Genomic DNA, 17,135 nt, shown 5'->3' with positions numbered 1-17,135 from the left:
GGTTATATTTCTTACGCTTGGGGTAATAAATCCTTTCGTTCGGAAGTGGTATTTCTTACGTTCGTGGATTATAAATCCTTAAAGTGCTACTACGATCAAATTTTCGAATACCTTTTATTTGCGGTTGATTGGTAGTTTATGTCCTAAAGTACATGATCTCCAAGTTATATCCTCATAAGATGAAGGAAAGTGCGATTTTTTTGCGCTCAAACTCCACGAATTTTCATCCGCCATTGAACCGCCATGTTCCTGCGGCCTGGTTACCAAAGGCAGATGGTGTCCAATGACAACAGAGGCCGGGTCACCCGGGAAAAACAAGTGACGTCAGACTCTCAACTCGAAGCCCAGGCAAGCCCTACGAGGCTAACTTCTCATACGGTTTCGAACACGTTTTCGAAAAATGTTTCGTTCTTTCAATGGTGGGAAGTCGCTGTGTTGTTCAGTGGTATAACAACTGCTCTAATCGAGCGGCAGGAATTGCGCTGCATGCGAGTCCGGCCGACAAAACGAGAGATGTGTGGGTCCAGTTTGTTGTCTTGCACGTTTTGCTATTTTCTCAGTTTAGTTCGAGGGACACTTGGGCATTCCACCCAAGTCAGTGAACACAAATTAAACCTGATCTTTTGAAAAGGGTAAGCAGGAAATCAGGAGATCGTGAACCTGAAAAAAATCTCCGAAGGGGAAGGAGCGGCAAAAGGTAAGCTTATGTAAAGTGGGCGAAATGTGTGAATATTGTTTTTTATCTTTGGTGATTCCTCGATACCTTGTTCAGCACCCATACAAATAGCAGTCACAAATTTTTATACACATTTTATATTGCGTTTCTAAAGTACTAAACTTTGATTGAACGAGTAAATAATGTTAGTGCAACTAGCTCCCGGAACTAGCTTTTCCCTCCGAAGCATTTCCAAAACATCTCAGTGCGATATGAGTAAGCTTGTGTTTACTTTGCTTGTGCAAAAGCTTGTGGCAAAAACTGTGCAAACAAACGCGAAGAAAACCACTTTAATTATCCATTTTCACTCAGCTTTCGATAAGGTGGTCTTTGGCGTTTACAAAAGGGTTCCTTCTTTCTTTTAAGTGGTTTTCTTGAAGAAATAGTTTGAATTTTTGGTTTAAGAAAGGTTTGAAGAAAACCTCACATTAAGTTGTTTCTTATCAATTAGATTTTAAATTTTGATTTATTTTTCAGACACTGAGTTGCAACAACGTCAAAACCCAGCTCTTACTATTAAATACAGGCCAAAACAAGCCTTGCAGAGCACAACACGTGAAAAATGTGGACAGCCAAGAAAAGGCCAGTGCTCCTCCTTAAACTAGCAGTTGAAGAGCACTGACCTTTCCCAAGGGCTTTTCTTGATCTTTTGTCATCAACAACCAGTTGACAAATAGAATCAATAAAAGAACTGTTTTCTTTTCATTCATCATGCCTCCTCATTGTAACTCTTTCCATTACATAGGCTTCTGTTTTAGGGAATGGTCAGAAATTAGTGGGGAGGGGGGGGGGGGGGGGGGGAGTGAGGTGGAGATTTTAAATTGAGCAATGAAAACGATGTGACCCTCCATAGCGATGCAAATGAAATTTCATGACCCTCCCCCTGAACAGGTAATACAATGTAGCTCAAATACCAGAAAAAGAAAACAAGAATGGAGAAAAACTGTAAGTTACGTACTGGAACCATTTTGCCCCAACATAATTCAAATCATCTATAGAGCCCATTGGCATCATATAACTCCATTATGCAACACATTTCCTTTACATTAATATTTTAATACTTAATACTTGTCTTTCTTTTGTTAAATAATGACTTAAATTAACAAATTTTATTTTGTCTTTTGTATATAACTCGCTCTCCCTGTCATGATTGCAAGAGCATAAATTTATGTGACCCTCTGTTTTCACTGCTTATTCTTTCATGACACTCCACCTCCCCCCTCCCCACCCCCTGCTCCCTGCTAATAGGAAGCTGAAGCACAGACATTCCTGAGCCATGTATAGCAACCAGAACTCAAATGTTTTCTCTTTTGGTGTGGTTTTAAATAAATACTAATTTGAAAATAAACAATATTAATATGAAAGAAATGTGATGGTATATTTCCAGCCTGGTGAATGAATGAGAATGATGATTATTCAAGAAAGTGACGCAGGCATACTCCGAAAAAAGAAATCCGAGCACTCGGATTTCTTTTTTCGGAGTATGCCTGCGTCACTTTCTTGAATAATCATCATTCTCAATATTAATATGGTAGCCATTTTGGAATGAGGTTTATGGTTCATTGTCTGCAGTACATTAATAATTTTATTTTTATGTTCATTTGAAAAAGAGTGCCAGAATCTTGTTTCACCAATAAATTTGTTGTTGTACAAATGAAATTGAATCTACATTTTCTAAGAATAAACACTGATCAAGAAGAACAACCTTGAGAAAAAAATCAAAGGTGGCTCACAACAGTCTCAACTTTGCTTCATTTTGGTAGCATGCATTTGCCCATCTCTCACCGCACCAAAAGTGAAAGTAACGAGAACTGTTACCACAGCAACAGTGTATCAGACTCATCAACACTTGCTTGGGGGTTTGCCCTTAGACATGTAGGACAAAGGATGTTTGTTGTGAGGTTGGTTTGACCCTTCATTAGAATAAGCAAAAAAATTTCAATTAATACCTGAATCACAAACTTTAACTCCCAAGAATATTGTTTTCAATGTATATTTGCAAAATTCCTACTTTTCCTCCCCTCATTTGCCTAGGTGGATGCTTCTTACCAGAAAGCATGCCTTAATAAATTTTCATTTATAAACCTAGTCATTTCTTCAGTGCATTAAAGCATCCAGTGCAGTGGTGTTTAACCTGATGTGAGCCACCTTAAAAAAAATATATGAACACAGAAAAGACTGTTAATACTATTACATTGTTCATGATGGTGCAAGGGAAGGAAACAAATCATTGCAAATTGTTGTTGCCTTGCAAATTTATTTGTTTATTGATTACTGTACTTATGCAAATCTGGATACAACGATGTCCATGCAGCACCAGCACTCTCCAGGCTTGGTAAGTCGCTCAAGGGAGCAATTTGAACATTTGCACCTGAGAAAATATTGAACCAAGAGGAAACTTAGCATCAATTACAAGGGAACGATCAGCTTAAATTCAAGCCATTGTACAGAGCTTTTCACTACAATATATATTCTTTTACCATGGTAAAAAATTGCAAAAACAGTAAGCTTACTCGGAACCGAAACTTAACTGTGCACTCTAATTTAACACCAAGGCAAACTTTCGAAAGCAAAGCTAAAAACCTAAACTTGACTTCGATTTCAATTCAACTGAGTCTCCGGTAGCCTCCCTCCGGGGAATGAACTGGGTAGTAGTCAAGAGGAATTGTTGAGGATTCTCAGGCACTACACTTTTAAAGCTTGCCTGTTTTGTTAATACAGCAAATAACACATCTAAATATCAATCTCTATCTCTAATATCTTACCCGGGAGATGAACGACTCAGCAAAGTTTGCTCTTCCTTCTCTTGTAGCAAAAGCGCTAGCTGCTGAACTTATTCGGCTGCCTCTTCTTCAGACGGAACTAGCTCTACAGAGTCAGGACTTCTTAATTTCCTTTGCCTATATCATGCGAAGACGATCCAGGAGAGCTTTCTGTGGTCAAAACAGCTCTGAAATTCGTCGCCAGAAGGAGGACTACAGTACTCGGTTGAGAGTATTACGTCACGACAAAAACACAATAGGTTTGAATAAAAATACCGCAACTCCAATCACTTTCATACCGCGGGCTCACTGGAACATAAATTCATAATGGCGGACTCGAAAACACCAGTTTTCAAGGCTCAATATTTTCAATTTACGGGGCCCAAACTTCATTTCAGTGACCAAGACAAGTACAGCCACATCGGATAAGCTGTAAAGAACGTATTTTTGTTTCATACGTGACATGAAGTTTTGATCGTAGTAGCACTTTAAGATTGGATGGTTTGTGGGTGATAAATCCTTACGTTTGGGGGTTATAAATCCTTACCTTTGGGGTCATTTTTCTTACGTTTGAAGGTAATAAATCCTTTTGTTCGGAAGTTGTATTTCTTACGTTAGGGGGTTTTAAATCCCTACGTTCGGGGGTTGTATTTCTTACGTTCGTGGATTATAAATCCTTACGTTTGGGGGTTGTATTTCTTACGTTCAGGGGTTGTAAATCTTTACTTTTGGGGGTTATAAATCCTAACGTTCGTGAGTTGTATTTCTTACGTTCTGGGGTCATAAATCCTTACGCTCGGGGGTTGTATTTTTTACATTCGATGGTTGTAAATCCTTTCGTTTGGGGGTTATAAATCCTTAAGTTTCTGGGGTTATAAAACGTTACGTTCGATGGTAGTATTTCTTACGTTCGGTTATTGTAAATCCTTACGTTCTTGGGATGTATTTCTTACGTTGGGGGTTGTATTTTGTTACGTTTGGGGGTTATAAATCCTTACGTTCGAGGTGGTATTTCTTACGTTTGGGAGTTATTAATCCTTACTTTCGTTGCTTTCGGGGGTTCTAAATCCTTACGTTTGGGGGTTAGAAATCCTTACGTTCGGGGGTTGTATTTCTTACGTTTGGGGCTTATAAATTGTTACGTTCGGGGGTTATATAGACGGGCAAATGAAGTGAAGATTTTGGTAGGTCGCCATTTCAATCACGAATGTTGCCTTTCGAAAGAGCACCCCAAAATTCTTGTTTGGGACACATTTTTGTAAGAAATTGGCGACCATACCAGAAATTCACGTTTTTGGCGGGACTACCGGTTGCACAAAACCTATCCCAAAGTAGGTTTTTTTGCATGCTTATTCCATTTTAATGGATTTACTTGACTCTGACGAAGGCATAGTCAAATACTCACCCCTGTATGGACGGGGAAGCAAAGTGACGATTTTGGTAGGTCGCGATTTTCAATCACGAATTTTGCCGTTTGAAAGAGCGTCCCAAAAAACTTGGTTTGGACACATTTTTGTTAGAATTTGGCGACCTAACAAAACTGCAATTTTTTGGCGGGACTACCCTACCCCCCTCAAAGGACGTTCTATGACTCTGGTCCCACGAGATATAGAGGCACAAAGCCTATCCTAAAGTAGGTTTTCTTGCATGTTGATTCCATTTTCAATGTTTTTACCTTGACTCTGACGAAGGCAAAGTCAAATACTCACCCCTATATGGACGGGAAAGCAAAGTGACGATTTTTGTAGGGCGGCATTTTCAATCACGAATTTTGCCGTTCGAAAGAGTGTCCAAAAAAACTTGGTTGGGACTCATTTTTGTTCGATATTGGCGACCTAACGAAAAGTTCTCTTTTTCGGCAGACCTGCCCTACCCCCTTCAGGGGCAGTTTCATGAAATTGGTCCGACGGGAGGCACAAAAACAATCCGAAAGTAGGTTTTGTTGCATGCTTGTTCTCTTTTCAATTCAATGTTTTACTTGTTTTGTTTTACTCTGACGAAGAAAAAGTCAAATACCCCTAGTTTTGATCCCTTCGATGGCTTATTAGAAGATATAGTGAACGAGAGAAAAATTATGACAACAGAATAGATAGATAAATGGCCACGTGGGACACGTAGGTATTCGCGAACAAGGCAGTGTTCGATAAATCGACGCGTAAACATAAAATCTGCTTCCCCGATCGTGATTTGCTGCTGCTTCACACACTAGGTGAACAACTGCGAGAGACTGGAAACAACATACTTTAATCCCATGAGGCATTTTGAGCAAAAAAATCAACATGGCCGACCGAGTGAAGGCGAAAATCACTCTCTGTGGTAGAAAATTTGTCCTCCATAAACACAGCTTCCACTCGAAAAAGAGGAGCGTATTCATCAAGGAAAGACAAAAGAAGTAATTGTCGAGATAGCCTAACCCTCGATGGGAAAAATACCAAGTGTAGTAGAGTGCATATCGTAGCGAATCTGGAGTTAGCGAAAGGAACGTCAAACGTGGCCCTTATCAAGGAAAAGGAAGGGAACTGATCGCAGAACAGCAAGAAACTAGTGAATACTGTGAATTATGAGACATCAGACGCTTTCATAACCTTCATGCAACAAGATGTGGAACGATCGAGGAAGATCAGAACGAATGCAACACGTCAGACTCTTGCGTACGTGACAAGAATACTGATACAGCTGACTCGATCAAAACAATACAGTAAGCGAGAGCGACGTTGATTATGATTCAGACTGGATGGATATTGCAGAGACAGTCGCAACTAGCCGCTTGGAGCTGTTTCACCTCCGTTGTATCAGCTTCCTCCATCTCGTTCACCATACGTATACACTGCTCCGATTGCTAAGCTTTAAGACTGAACATTTGACAATGGATAATTTTTATATGCTATGCTCTTAAACACTGCTTAACTTATCAAGCTTTTCAAGATCTCCTCCGTTTGATTTCACTGCACTGTCCTCAGCCTGTATTGAAGGTGAAAGCCTTATTTGTTGCCATAGAGGACAAGATCGTTTACGAACCATGACTAAGTCTGTGAGGGCTGTTTTCCGTTATTTCGGGAATCTGAAGTGGTGTGTCAGAATTGCATCAAAGAGGAAAACGGAGGAAAGACAAGGTATTCACAATTTATAGTCATGGCTATTCATTTTGATTTAGGGAGATTATCGTTTGTAAACAGTGTGATCCCAGTGATTGAATATACCATTATACAAACTTTGTTTATACCAGGTTTTTATGACTGCTTTTTTATATTTTTACTGTTGCTTATGATAATTATCTACATTTTTGCTAGTTTGAGACCAAGATTCCACTATGGGCTATTGCCCTTCTGCCATAAACTACAATGCTGGTCAAAACAATTGAGACATGTTCTGATTGTACTAATAAGTTGAATTTTATGACAATATACCCCCACCTCCTAATCACTCACTGTAACCAACATTGTGCTCCTCTGAAAAGTGTTGTGCAAGGTTTAATGGAACCTATAGCAAAATAGCAATTGCATGAACTGATGCCACCATCCTTTGTTAAATTAATTGATTTTGATAAAAAATAGCTGCAATTGCTAACTAAGTTAGCACTTGCAGTTTATTGTTTATCATGTGGCATCCTTAGCTTGGAGACCCAGGGCCAGTCAGTCGGGTTGCGGGTGAAGTGGCACGACAAAAGTTTTCAAGAACGGGTGTTCTTGGCACCTTTCATTGCACCATTTCGCCTGCCCCTGACTGACTGGCCCTGTGTCTCTGATGATGACCATGTGGTGTATTGTCAACCAAACAGAACGTCTGTTTTCTTATCAAGGTTGAGGTATCAGGGCTCCAGGGAGGACCAAAAGTTGAAAAGGAGAAAGTGTTTCTTCATGTCAGTCCCTATTGAAGACCAACTCAAAACTATTATTTTTTAAAAGTATCACTGTTAAGTAAATTTTGTATTTGCAACCAACTAACATCACCCACAGTTCTAAATTCTGTCAAATTGAAATATTCCAATAATTTAGTTGTCCAATATAAATGACACTTATCCACACTACCTGTAAGTATCTCTTAGTGTCATTGTCTTTTGTGGATTGAGAGGTGTTTGTATTGGTTTATTACAATTAGTATCTAGGTACAGGTATGTCTTTACTGTTTGTATAATGTAGGTTTCCATTATTGCCTTGTAACAAATACCGACACGGAAGTGCAACCCTTGGCTGCACTTTACTCCACAGTAAGGCTTAACCCTTGGAGCCAGGTCTGGAAAAATATCCATTCCAGGGTGTTGATCCCGGGTCCTCCCTGATCTGTACTCCACTCAGGATTGCCCCCCCCCCCCCTCCTGATTCGGGACTCACCCTACTGGAGACTGATCAGGACCTCTGATCTCTCCAAGGTGGCTACCCCAGGTACCACCTGATCTTGTCTCCTGCCAGGAGAGCTCCACACTTGGTTTCCCTTATATCTAGATTAGTGTACTTCCCTGTCACCCATATTTTGTCCATTACTACTGCATTATGTTCTTTATGTGGAAATAGCTGCTAAGAGCTCACAATAGTTATTCTGGAGTTCATTAACAATTAAGCAAATTCTGGTATCTGACAAGATATAGGAAAACAAGTAAAGTACAAACCAATACTTGATCATGCATTTATGGGTCACAATTCAAGTTACTTTTTTCCGGAGCAGAGAATTGTGCAAACATGGCATTAAACCTGTATGCATTGAAATGCAAATCTGTAGAAAAAAGCCTCTAGATAGTTTCTAAAAGTAGCCTTCATTTGGTGAGATCATGATGAGAAAACTTTTATGTCATATTTGCATTCACAAACTTGGCTCATACAGTAAGAGTCCTGATTAAACAATCAAACTAAACGTATTAATTGCATATTGTTTTGGCACTCCTGAAGTCCTTACTGTGCATGTATGTATAATTATTTTGATTTGTCACAGAGGAGGAAGTGTGGAATCATGTGGTGAACAAGTTGACAAGGCAACACCCTTCCAAAATATGTGACATTGTTGATGGATCATCTTACAGGGAACACTGTAAACCTGGATGATTTCTACATAAACCCAACAATTTCAGTTTGATATTCAACATTGATGGGATTCCAGTACCCAAAGTTCTGGTGTTGGAGTATGGCCAATTTATCTGGCAATTAATGAACTGCCTAAAAGTCAGAGGTATTTAATTCTATTTTAAAAATAGTAATAAAACAAATCTTAGGTTGTTTTTCTTAATCAATATAAGTGATTGACAAATTATTTGTCATGACAGCAGAATTTAGCAGGCCATTTCCGAGCTGCCTTGAACTTGTTGTTACAATGGGGCTATAAGTGCAAAGCCTTTCATATGAAAATTAGTTTTGTTTGCATGTGAATGACAACACATTTTCACAATAAAAACTTTACACTTAGCCTGGCTTTCATAATGAGGTTCAAAGCAACTCGCAAATGGCCTATTGAGTCTTTAATTATTAAGTACTGATTGAGATGTTGGTATTTTTTTCTTTTATAGCATGGATTTATTTTCAGGACAAATGCTTACAGTTTTTCTCCACTTGTAGTACATAGCAAAGCCCTTCCCGTCATCGATCGCGCCAAATTCCTTGGTGTTACCATATCTAGTGACCTCAAATGGAACAATCACATCGTAGATTGCATTGAGAAGGCAAACAAGCGGATACATTTCATTGTTCTCCTGAAAAGGGCTCGTGTACCTTGTAATGACATTGTTAATTTCTATTGTACAACAATCAGATCTCCTAGAATATTGCGCTCCCCTCTTCCATCACGCGCTCCCCGCTTATCTCAGTGAGGATATGGAGAGAATACAGAAAAGAGTTCTTTACATAATTCTCCCAGATATGTCATATCAGGACTGCTTAGACAGCCTAGGCCTGCCAAAACTAAAAGAGAGACGCAATGAACTATCTAAACGACTCTTTGATTCAATCGCCAACAAGTCGGGGCATAAACTGTTTTCTGTTGACCAAATGTTTTCTAAGATAAATAAGAAGCTGGGTCTACTTAAACGTATTCGTTATTGGCTACCTTTAGATGCTAGATTGCTGTTTTTCAACAGCTATGTTCTGCCATTGTTTGACTATGCTGATATCGTATGGGGGGATAGGGGTAATTCCACTCTAATGTTGCAACTTCAATCTTTACACAATAAAGCTGCAAAAATAATTTTAGATTTGCCTATTGGATCATCTGCTAGTGAGGCCTTGAATAAACTGAAATGGAAAACTCTCGCAAGACGTAGGGCCGAGCATAGGGCCACTTTTATTTATAAATGTTTGAATAACTTATTTTCTCATCGTTTTAATATTGAATTCAATAAGGATAAACACGATTATAATACTAGATGTAAAAATAATATCTGTAAGAGTGCATCTAGTAGGAACTGGGGGCATTGGACCTCGACAAATTTTGCCTCAAACGATTGGAATAAATTAGCCCTTTCAATCAGACAAAGCCCATCATTAGCTAGTTTTAAAAGAGTGTTAAGAAGTGTAAATAGTCTTTAGTCTAATTTTTATATATTCATATATTAGTCTTTATTTTTCTTTTTTTTTTTGTTCTTTTTAATTTTCGGGGACTCTTTTGTAAATCACTTATTAGTGACACTGATTTCCTCAATAGAGATTATTATTATTATTATTAAACTACACAACTTACTGCCTCCAAGAAATGAACAAAGCTACTGCCTGAGACAACAGAGAACATATAATCTACCATGCTTGCGCACCGACCGCTTCAGACAGTCCTTTGTGTATGCAATGTCAAAAGATGCCTAGCAACAAACAACGCGTAGTACATAGCTAGTAACTATATATATTTTAATCCCATTAGACACTTATATTTTTATATCATGTACATGTGTTTGTAATTAGTTTTAACATTTACCTATTTATATATTTCACTGTAGAATACGCAATTCCGTCTAATGACTGCGATGTATTTTTGAGCGTGGTAGATTCTTATTCTTATTCATTCTTAAATTCTTTGTGCACTTTTTGTCAGGTTCTCAAAAAAGAACTTAGTTGTTTGGGGAAAGGGAAGGCACAACCTGCAATGATCACATTTCTAATTCCTTTTTCAGTGTCTGTGCAGTCACTATGAAGAAAAGGTGTGTTATTATTTTAATAGCTAAAATAATATTATTCCAAAAACAAAACAAAAAACCCCCCTTTATTTGTGTGTACGTTTTTGCCCTTTATCATCTAAATCTTTTCTATTTTGAAAGGACTTGCTGTGAGTATGCCATCAGGAATGGTTGTGCATTCCAAAGGAGCTGTATTGGTTAGCAGTATGGATTTACAGGCTAAAGCTATAAACATCAATAATTATGCATCAGCACAATGATGAATGTGGATGCAGCACTTGTGAGGCAAGAGGCCAGCATGTATGATCTGGAAAAGGGTGGGCCAGACATTATTCATACAATCCAAATGAGAAAGAAAGAACTCATCAGAGTATCATGGAAAATGCAGGTCATTACAGAAAGGTATGTGCAATGTACTTTACATAATTTATTTTTTTGAATAAATTAGACAGAAAAGTTAAACATGTATAAGGAAAAATTTGGTGATGTTGGAAAAGTACAAAGCTCACAATAAGTGCAAAAACAAACAAAACAAAAGAAAGAAGGAGAGGGATAGCTAATATTTTCTGCTGTTGCTCTGTGGTAGATTCAGTGAATATACAGTAATTTCCTTGAGAAGTAGAAAACATGTTCAGTGCATATTGCGTTTGACCCAATGTTGTTCTCTATTTTCACAATGAATCTTATCAAGCATACAGCATGTTAGAGGAATACTGGGCTTCTCACCCTTCATCATCCTAGATGATCTTTTTGACCTAGCATTTCCTCCAGATTATATGCATGGAGTGTTACTCGGAGTGACAAAGGATTTGCTGTCACTTTGGTTTGATGCAAAGAACAAAGATCAGGATTTTTCAATGGCCATGTAGTTAGTTTTAAGTAGAAACTGATTGTTTGAGTAGTTGATAACAAGAAATGATTAAAACAGACAGCTTTGCATAATTTTTGTTGACCAAATAAAAGTTAGACTCATTAAGGAGAGGGTAAAATGCAACATACACATAACTTCAAAACAAACAAGGACCATCAAAATTAAAAATATCAAATGAATTAATGCATTGCTTTTGAGAAACCATGACACTCAGGGTTTTGTATCAACCTTTAAACAATGCCTAAAAAAAAATTAAAGAAAACTGGAAAAAAATCAAAATTTAAATTTGATTTTACATTCAGTGTTTTACATTCAGATAAGCTTTAAAGTACGTTTTCTTGTATAAGGTCACAATTATTTCAAGGCTTCGGTTCATTCATAGCAATAAGGTTTCTCTCCCACCCTCCCTTGTGATTGGAACCTTTGTCTTGCCCTTTAATCCACACTACCTGTAAGTATCTCTTAGTGTCATTGTCTTTTGTGGATTGAGAGGTGTTTGTATTGGTTTATTACAATTATTATCTAGGTACAGGTAAGTCTTTACTGTTTGTATAATGTAGGTTTCCATTATTCCCTTGTAACAAATACCGACAGGAGAGTGCAACCCTTGGCTGCACTTTACCCCACAGTAAGGCTTAGCCCTTGGAGCCAGGTCTGGAAAAAAATCCATTCCAGGGTGTTGATCCCGGGTCCTCCCTGATCTGTACTCCACTCAGGATTGCCCCCCCCCCCCCCCCTCCTGATTCGGGACTCACCCTACTGGAGACTAATCAGGACCTCTGATCTGTCCAAGGTGGCTACCCCAGGTACCACGTGATCTTGTCTCCTGCCAGGAGAGCTCCACACTTGGTTTCCCTTATATCTAGATTAGTGTACTTCCCTGTCACCCATATTTTGTCCATTACTTCTGCATTATGTTCTTTATGTGGAAATAGCTGCTAAGAGCTCACAATAGTTATTCTGGAGTTCATTAACAATTAAGCAAATTCTGGTATCTGACAAGATATAGGAAAACAAGTAAAGTACAAACCAATACTTAATCATGCATTTATGGGTCACAATTCAAGTTACTTTTTTCCGGAGCAGAGAATTGTGCAAACATGGCAGTATGCATTGAAATGCAAATCTGTAGAAAAAAGCCTCTAGATAGGTTCTAAAAGTAGCCTTCATTTGGTGAGATCATGATGAGAAAACTTTTATGGCATATTTGCATTCACAACTTGGCTCATAAGAGTCCTGAATAAACAATCAAACTGAACGTATTAATTGCATATTTTTTTGGCACTCCTGAAGTCCTTACTGTGCATGTATGTATAATTATTTTGATTTGTCACAGAGGAGGAAGTGTGGAATCATGTGGTGAACAAGTTGACAAGGCAACACCCTTCCAAAATATGTGACATTGTTGATGGATCATCTTACAGGGAACGCTGTAAACCTGGATGATTTCTACATAAACCCAACAATTTCAGTTTGATATTCAACATTGATGGGATTCCAGTACCCAAAGTTCTGGTGTTGGAGTATGGCCAATTTATCTGGCAATTAATGAACTGCCTAAAAGTCAGAGGTAATTAATTTTATTTTGAAAATAGTAATAAATCTTAGATTGTTTTTCTTACTTCTCAAAAAAGACCTTACATAAGGTAACTTCAAAACAAACAAGGACCATCAAAATTAAAAACATGAAATGAATTAATGCATTGCCTTTGAAAAAGCATGACACTCAGGGTTTTGAGTCAATCTTTAAAGTATGCCTAAAAATAATTTAAAGAAAACTGGAAAAAATTAACATTTAAATTTGCTTTTACATTAAGTGCTGGAAATTTGAGATACAGTCTTATGGAGTAAGAAAAAGTAGATATCACTTTTTTCTCAGAATTATAGCAACATGTGTTGGATTGATGATTATTTGAAAATTATATTCCAAACTGCATTACAGTTCACTAGCTTATTAATGGTTTGTCCCCCTTTTTACACTTAGATCTCTAAAGTAGATTCAAGACTGCCAAAAATGCGAAAACCTGATTTCATCAGGCTTTTGCCTTGAAGCCTGAAGTCAAATTGAGGTCACGTGGAAGGTAATTATAACCCTACTTTTTGTGAAACATTATTATCTCATTATATACTTTCATTTTGAAAGGACCAACCCCATTTAGAAACCACCTTGGTACTATAATTTGACAGCCCTACTATTTAATTATATGGCCTACACATGTATGTTAAGTAGTCAGCGACCAACTCTGTGACAAAGATGAAGTCCTGGCTAATCAAGGTTTAATAATGACTACAATGGACAAGATATGTAAAAGGCTATCTTGAATTGAATGATAGTATACTGTGCGCTGTCCTGTCTAGCTGGCAGGCTGGCTCAAATGACAGTCTGGTCCACCATTTTTTTTTGGTCTCAAACAACATCTCAGTCATGTCAATTAATAAAAACCGTACAGTTCATTTAATTTTTATGCCAGTTTACGGTTGTAAGTACTAGTACACTGTCATGACCAATTTGATCAGACAATTTGTGATGTAAATAGGTTCTAATTAAATAATTTACTTTCTCGCATTTTGGATTCAGCATCTGAATTGTTAAGCTGGCTTTTGTTTTATGCCTAGCCCTACCTTGATGGTAATTCCTGCCAGCTATATATTTAGAGCACTTTGCCTTACTGGTGGAAGGCATACACATTCTTCTTGGGGATTCAATTTCAGAAAGTGATTTGGTGAAAGCGGAGCAGTGCTTGACTTTTTTCTTTTTGGCCAGTATGAACCTTTGTATGGTAAGCTACAGTAATTATTTGTAATGGTTATACCTCATGAGCTTTAGACAGTGTTTTCAAACAAAGACCTTGTTGCCAACATGACCCCTTTTTGCTATTCAGGGAAGGAAATTACGATTTGTAAGATACAGGTATGTATTTCAAAATACTGTTAATTCAGGCAAAATCCCAGGTACATAACGTAATTATGACTTCACAACAAAAAATGTAAAATTAATTTTATATTTTTATTCTAGGTGAAGGCAGCTGCAGAATCAACCATCACAACTTTATGTACCTTAAGCTTGCAAAGTGCATGAAATGCTCGGGACCACTATGGTCTTGTTTTGGTTTCAGGGGATGAAAGGAAGCTTGACATAACCACGGGACAGGGATGTTTGGAAAACAGGTACTCTTTATTTAAAAACAAAACTAATAATTTGACATGTGTTTCCTTTTTGAAGCTTCAGAAACATGTCTTGGATTGATGTTCCCTGTGACTAGGGGATATGGGACTCACCCTATTGGAGACTGATCAGGACCTCTGATCTGTCCAAGGTGGCTACCCCCGGTACCACCTGAACTTGTCTCCTGCCAGGAGAGCTCCGCACCTGGTTTCCCTTATCCCTAGATTAGTGTACTTCCCTGCTACCCATATTCTGTCCATTACTTCTGCATTGTGTTATTTATGTAGAAAAAGCTGCTTAGAGCTCACAATAATTATTCTGGAGTTCATTAACTTAAGCAAACTCTGGTATCTGACAAATATAGGAAAACAAGTAAATTGAACAAACCAACACTTAATCATGCATTTATGGATCACAATTCAAGTTACTATTTTCTGGTGCAAATATGGCATTAAACCTGTATGGAAACGTAAATCTTTATAAAAGAGCCGCTACATAGTTTGTTAATGTAGCCTTCATTTGGTGATCATGATGAGAAAACTTTTATGTCATATTTGCATTAACAACTTGGCTCATGAAAGTCCTGAGTAAACAAGCAAACTAAAAGTATTAATCGCATATTTTTTTTGGCACTCAGTTCTTACTGTGCATGTATGTATAATTATTTTTGATTTGTCACAGAGCAGGAAGTGTGGAGTCACGTGGTGAACAAGTTTACAAGGCAACAACACCCTTCCAAAATATGTGACATTATTGATAGATCATCTTACAGGGAACACTGCAAACCTGGATGATTCCTACACAACCCCAACAATTTCAGTTTGATATTCAACACTGATGGGATTCCAATATCCAAAAGTTCTGGTGTTGGAGTATGGCTAATTTATCTGGCAATTAATGAACTGCCTAAAAGTCAGAGGTAATTAATTTTATTTTGAAAATAGTAATAACTCTTAGATTGTTTTTCTTACTTAATATCAATAATTGACAAATTATTTGTCATGTCAGCAGAATTCAGTAGGCCATCTCTGAGCTGCCTTGAACTTGTCATTAAAATGGGGCTAAGTGCAAAGCCTTTCATATGAAAATTAGTTTTGTTTGCATGTGAATGACAACAAATTTTCACAATAAAAACTTTACACTTAGCCTCGCTTTCATAATGAGGTTCAAAGCAACTTGCAAATGGCCTATTGAGTCTTTAATTATTTAGTACTGATTCAGATGCTGGTATTTTTTTTCTTTTATGCCAAATTAGATTTATTTTCAGGACAAATGCTTACATTTTTTAAATTTTCTGTGCACTTTTTGTCAGGTTCTCAAAAAAGAACTTAGTTGTTTGGGGACTTTGGCAAGGGAAGGCAAAACCTGCAATGAGCACATTTCTAACTCCTTTTTTGGTGTCTGCGCAGTAACCATGAAAACAAAGGTGAGTGTTATTATTATTTATTGTCATAAACAATGCCATTTAGTGAAGTAACAACTCACAGGTCTGGTTGTTTAAAGGCGAGATCCAGTTGAACTAAAGACTGTCAGATTTCACAGTACTATAAGCAGATTATGAAGATTATGTAATTTAAATGTTATAAAGTCTGTAGTTATGTCTTCTTTTCTTTTTTAAAGAGCATTCATAATGACTTTTTCCATAACAACCTGTGGAATCGGAGGTAAGCTAACAACAATTATCCCAACTGCAAAGTTGAAAGAAGCTTTCAAGGAGTCAGGAGTTTCACTGGACATCTGTGCACCAGTTGAAACGTTTCAAAGGGCAGTGGTGGCTAACATGGTATTTTGCAGTAGGGAGTACACAAAACAACACTGCAGTGTGTCTACTTTGACAACAAGTTTGGAATAATTCAGTACTTTGTGCCACTGCAACAAGTGGCGTATGCATGTATAACAATGATAATGATAATGATAATGATAATGATAATGATAATGATAACGATAACGATAACGATAACGATAACGATAACGATAATGATAACGATAAGGATAACGATAACGATAATGATAATGATAATGATAATGATAATAATTAAAAAATAATGGAATGATAACTTTATTATTTACAAGAATAAAATCTAGTAGATACAGTTTGATTCTATTGAAACCTGAGTGATTTTACAGTTTGCTGTCATAAATACAGTATATATAGGTTGTGTTTTCACTAGGCCAATTTACTAGCTGAACATTCTTTCTTGGTGGTTGTTTATACACTGACATTACCTAGTTAAACATGGTATCTGTTTTCATTGTGCAATTTAACCCGGAATTTGAGCCGCTAAATTAAATATTCAAATTACAAAAGCGTACAACTTTCAAAAATGGCAGCAGACGAACCACTTAATAACTTCTTTTATGTTGGTTCTCGCTATATTTATGCCAAAAAGAAGGAGTTTCTCTCAGAGGATGCGGTTAACGTCTCTACAGATGAGAAGGATGCGACGAAATGTTGTCCAAATTCAAAAAAAAATTCAGAAACCTATCAATCAACCCATAATAAAGTTTCTATAGCAGTCTAGGAAAGTCCAGCT

At 37.4% G+C, this 17,135-nt stretch overlaps 1 protein-coding gene across 13 annotated transcripts; it reads left to right on the top strand.

Annotated features, from left to right (window-relative positions):
- The first annotated feature begins 6,214 nt into the window (after window positions 1-6,214).
- On the top strand, window positions 6,215-16,575 carry LOC146449793 (uncharacterized). Of its 13 annotated transcripts, none has more exons than XR_014860524.1 (8): window positions 6,215-6,590; window positions 7,277-7,381; window positions 8,404-8,637; window positions 10,706-10,966; window positions 11,256-11,432; window positions 12,772-13,005; window positions 15,914-16,027; window positions 16,222-16,575. XR_014860524.1 is itself a non-coding variant. In XM_085101092.1 (5 exons), the coding sequence occupies exons 4-5, from the start codon at window positions 10,821-10,823 to the stop codon at window positions 15,347-15,349; spliced, it is 213 nt and encodes a 70-aa protein (XP_084957218.1). In that variant the 5' UTR covers window positions 6,215-6,590; window positions 7,277-7,381; window positions 8,404-8,637; window positions 10,706-10,820; the 3' UTR covers window positions 15,350-15,687. The 13 variants fall into 13 exon arrangements, 1 of the variants encoding a protein (XP_084957218.1); XR_014860525.1 differs by lacking the exons at window positions 15,914-16,027; window positions 16,222-16,575 and adding exons at window positions 13,420-13,516; window positions 14,452-14,572 and having other exon boundaries at window positions 7,277-7,336; XR_014860521.1 differs by lacking the exons at window positions 15,914-16,027; window positions 16,222-16,575 and adding exons at window positions 13,420-13,516; window positions 14,452-14,572.
- Window positions 16,576-17,135: the final 560 nt, after the last annotated feature.

This window comes from Pavona decussata, unplaced genomic scaffold, assembly GCF_977016875.1.
Source record: "Pavona decussata unplaced genomic scaffold, jaPavDecu1.1 SCAFFOLD_583, whole genome shotgun sequence".
Classification (NCBI taxonomy): Eukaryota; Metazoa; Cnidaria; class Anthozoa; order Scleractinia; family Agariciidae; genus Pavona; species Pavona decussata.
The sequence above is the reverse complement of the archived record's forward strand: the minus strand, read 5'-3'. Positions and strand labels throughout refer to the sequence as shown.

Bases quoted from the DNA above. Each gene is read 5' to 3' on its own strand.
- LOC146449793 (XM_085101092.1), top strand. From the start codon at position 10,821: ATGATGAATGTGGATGCAGCACTTGTGAGGCAAGAGGCCAGCATGTAT. The intron at 10,967-15,282 runs GTATGTGCAATG...GATTTGTCACAG, and splicing joins ATGCAGGTCATTACAGAAAG to AGCAGGAAGTGTGGAGTCAC.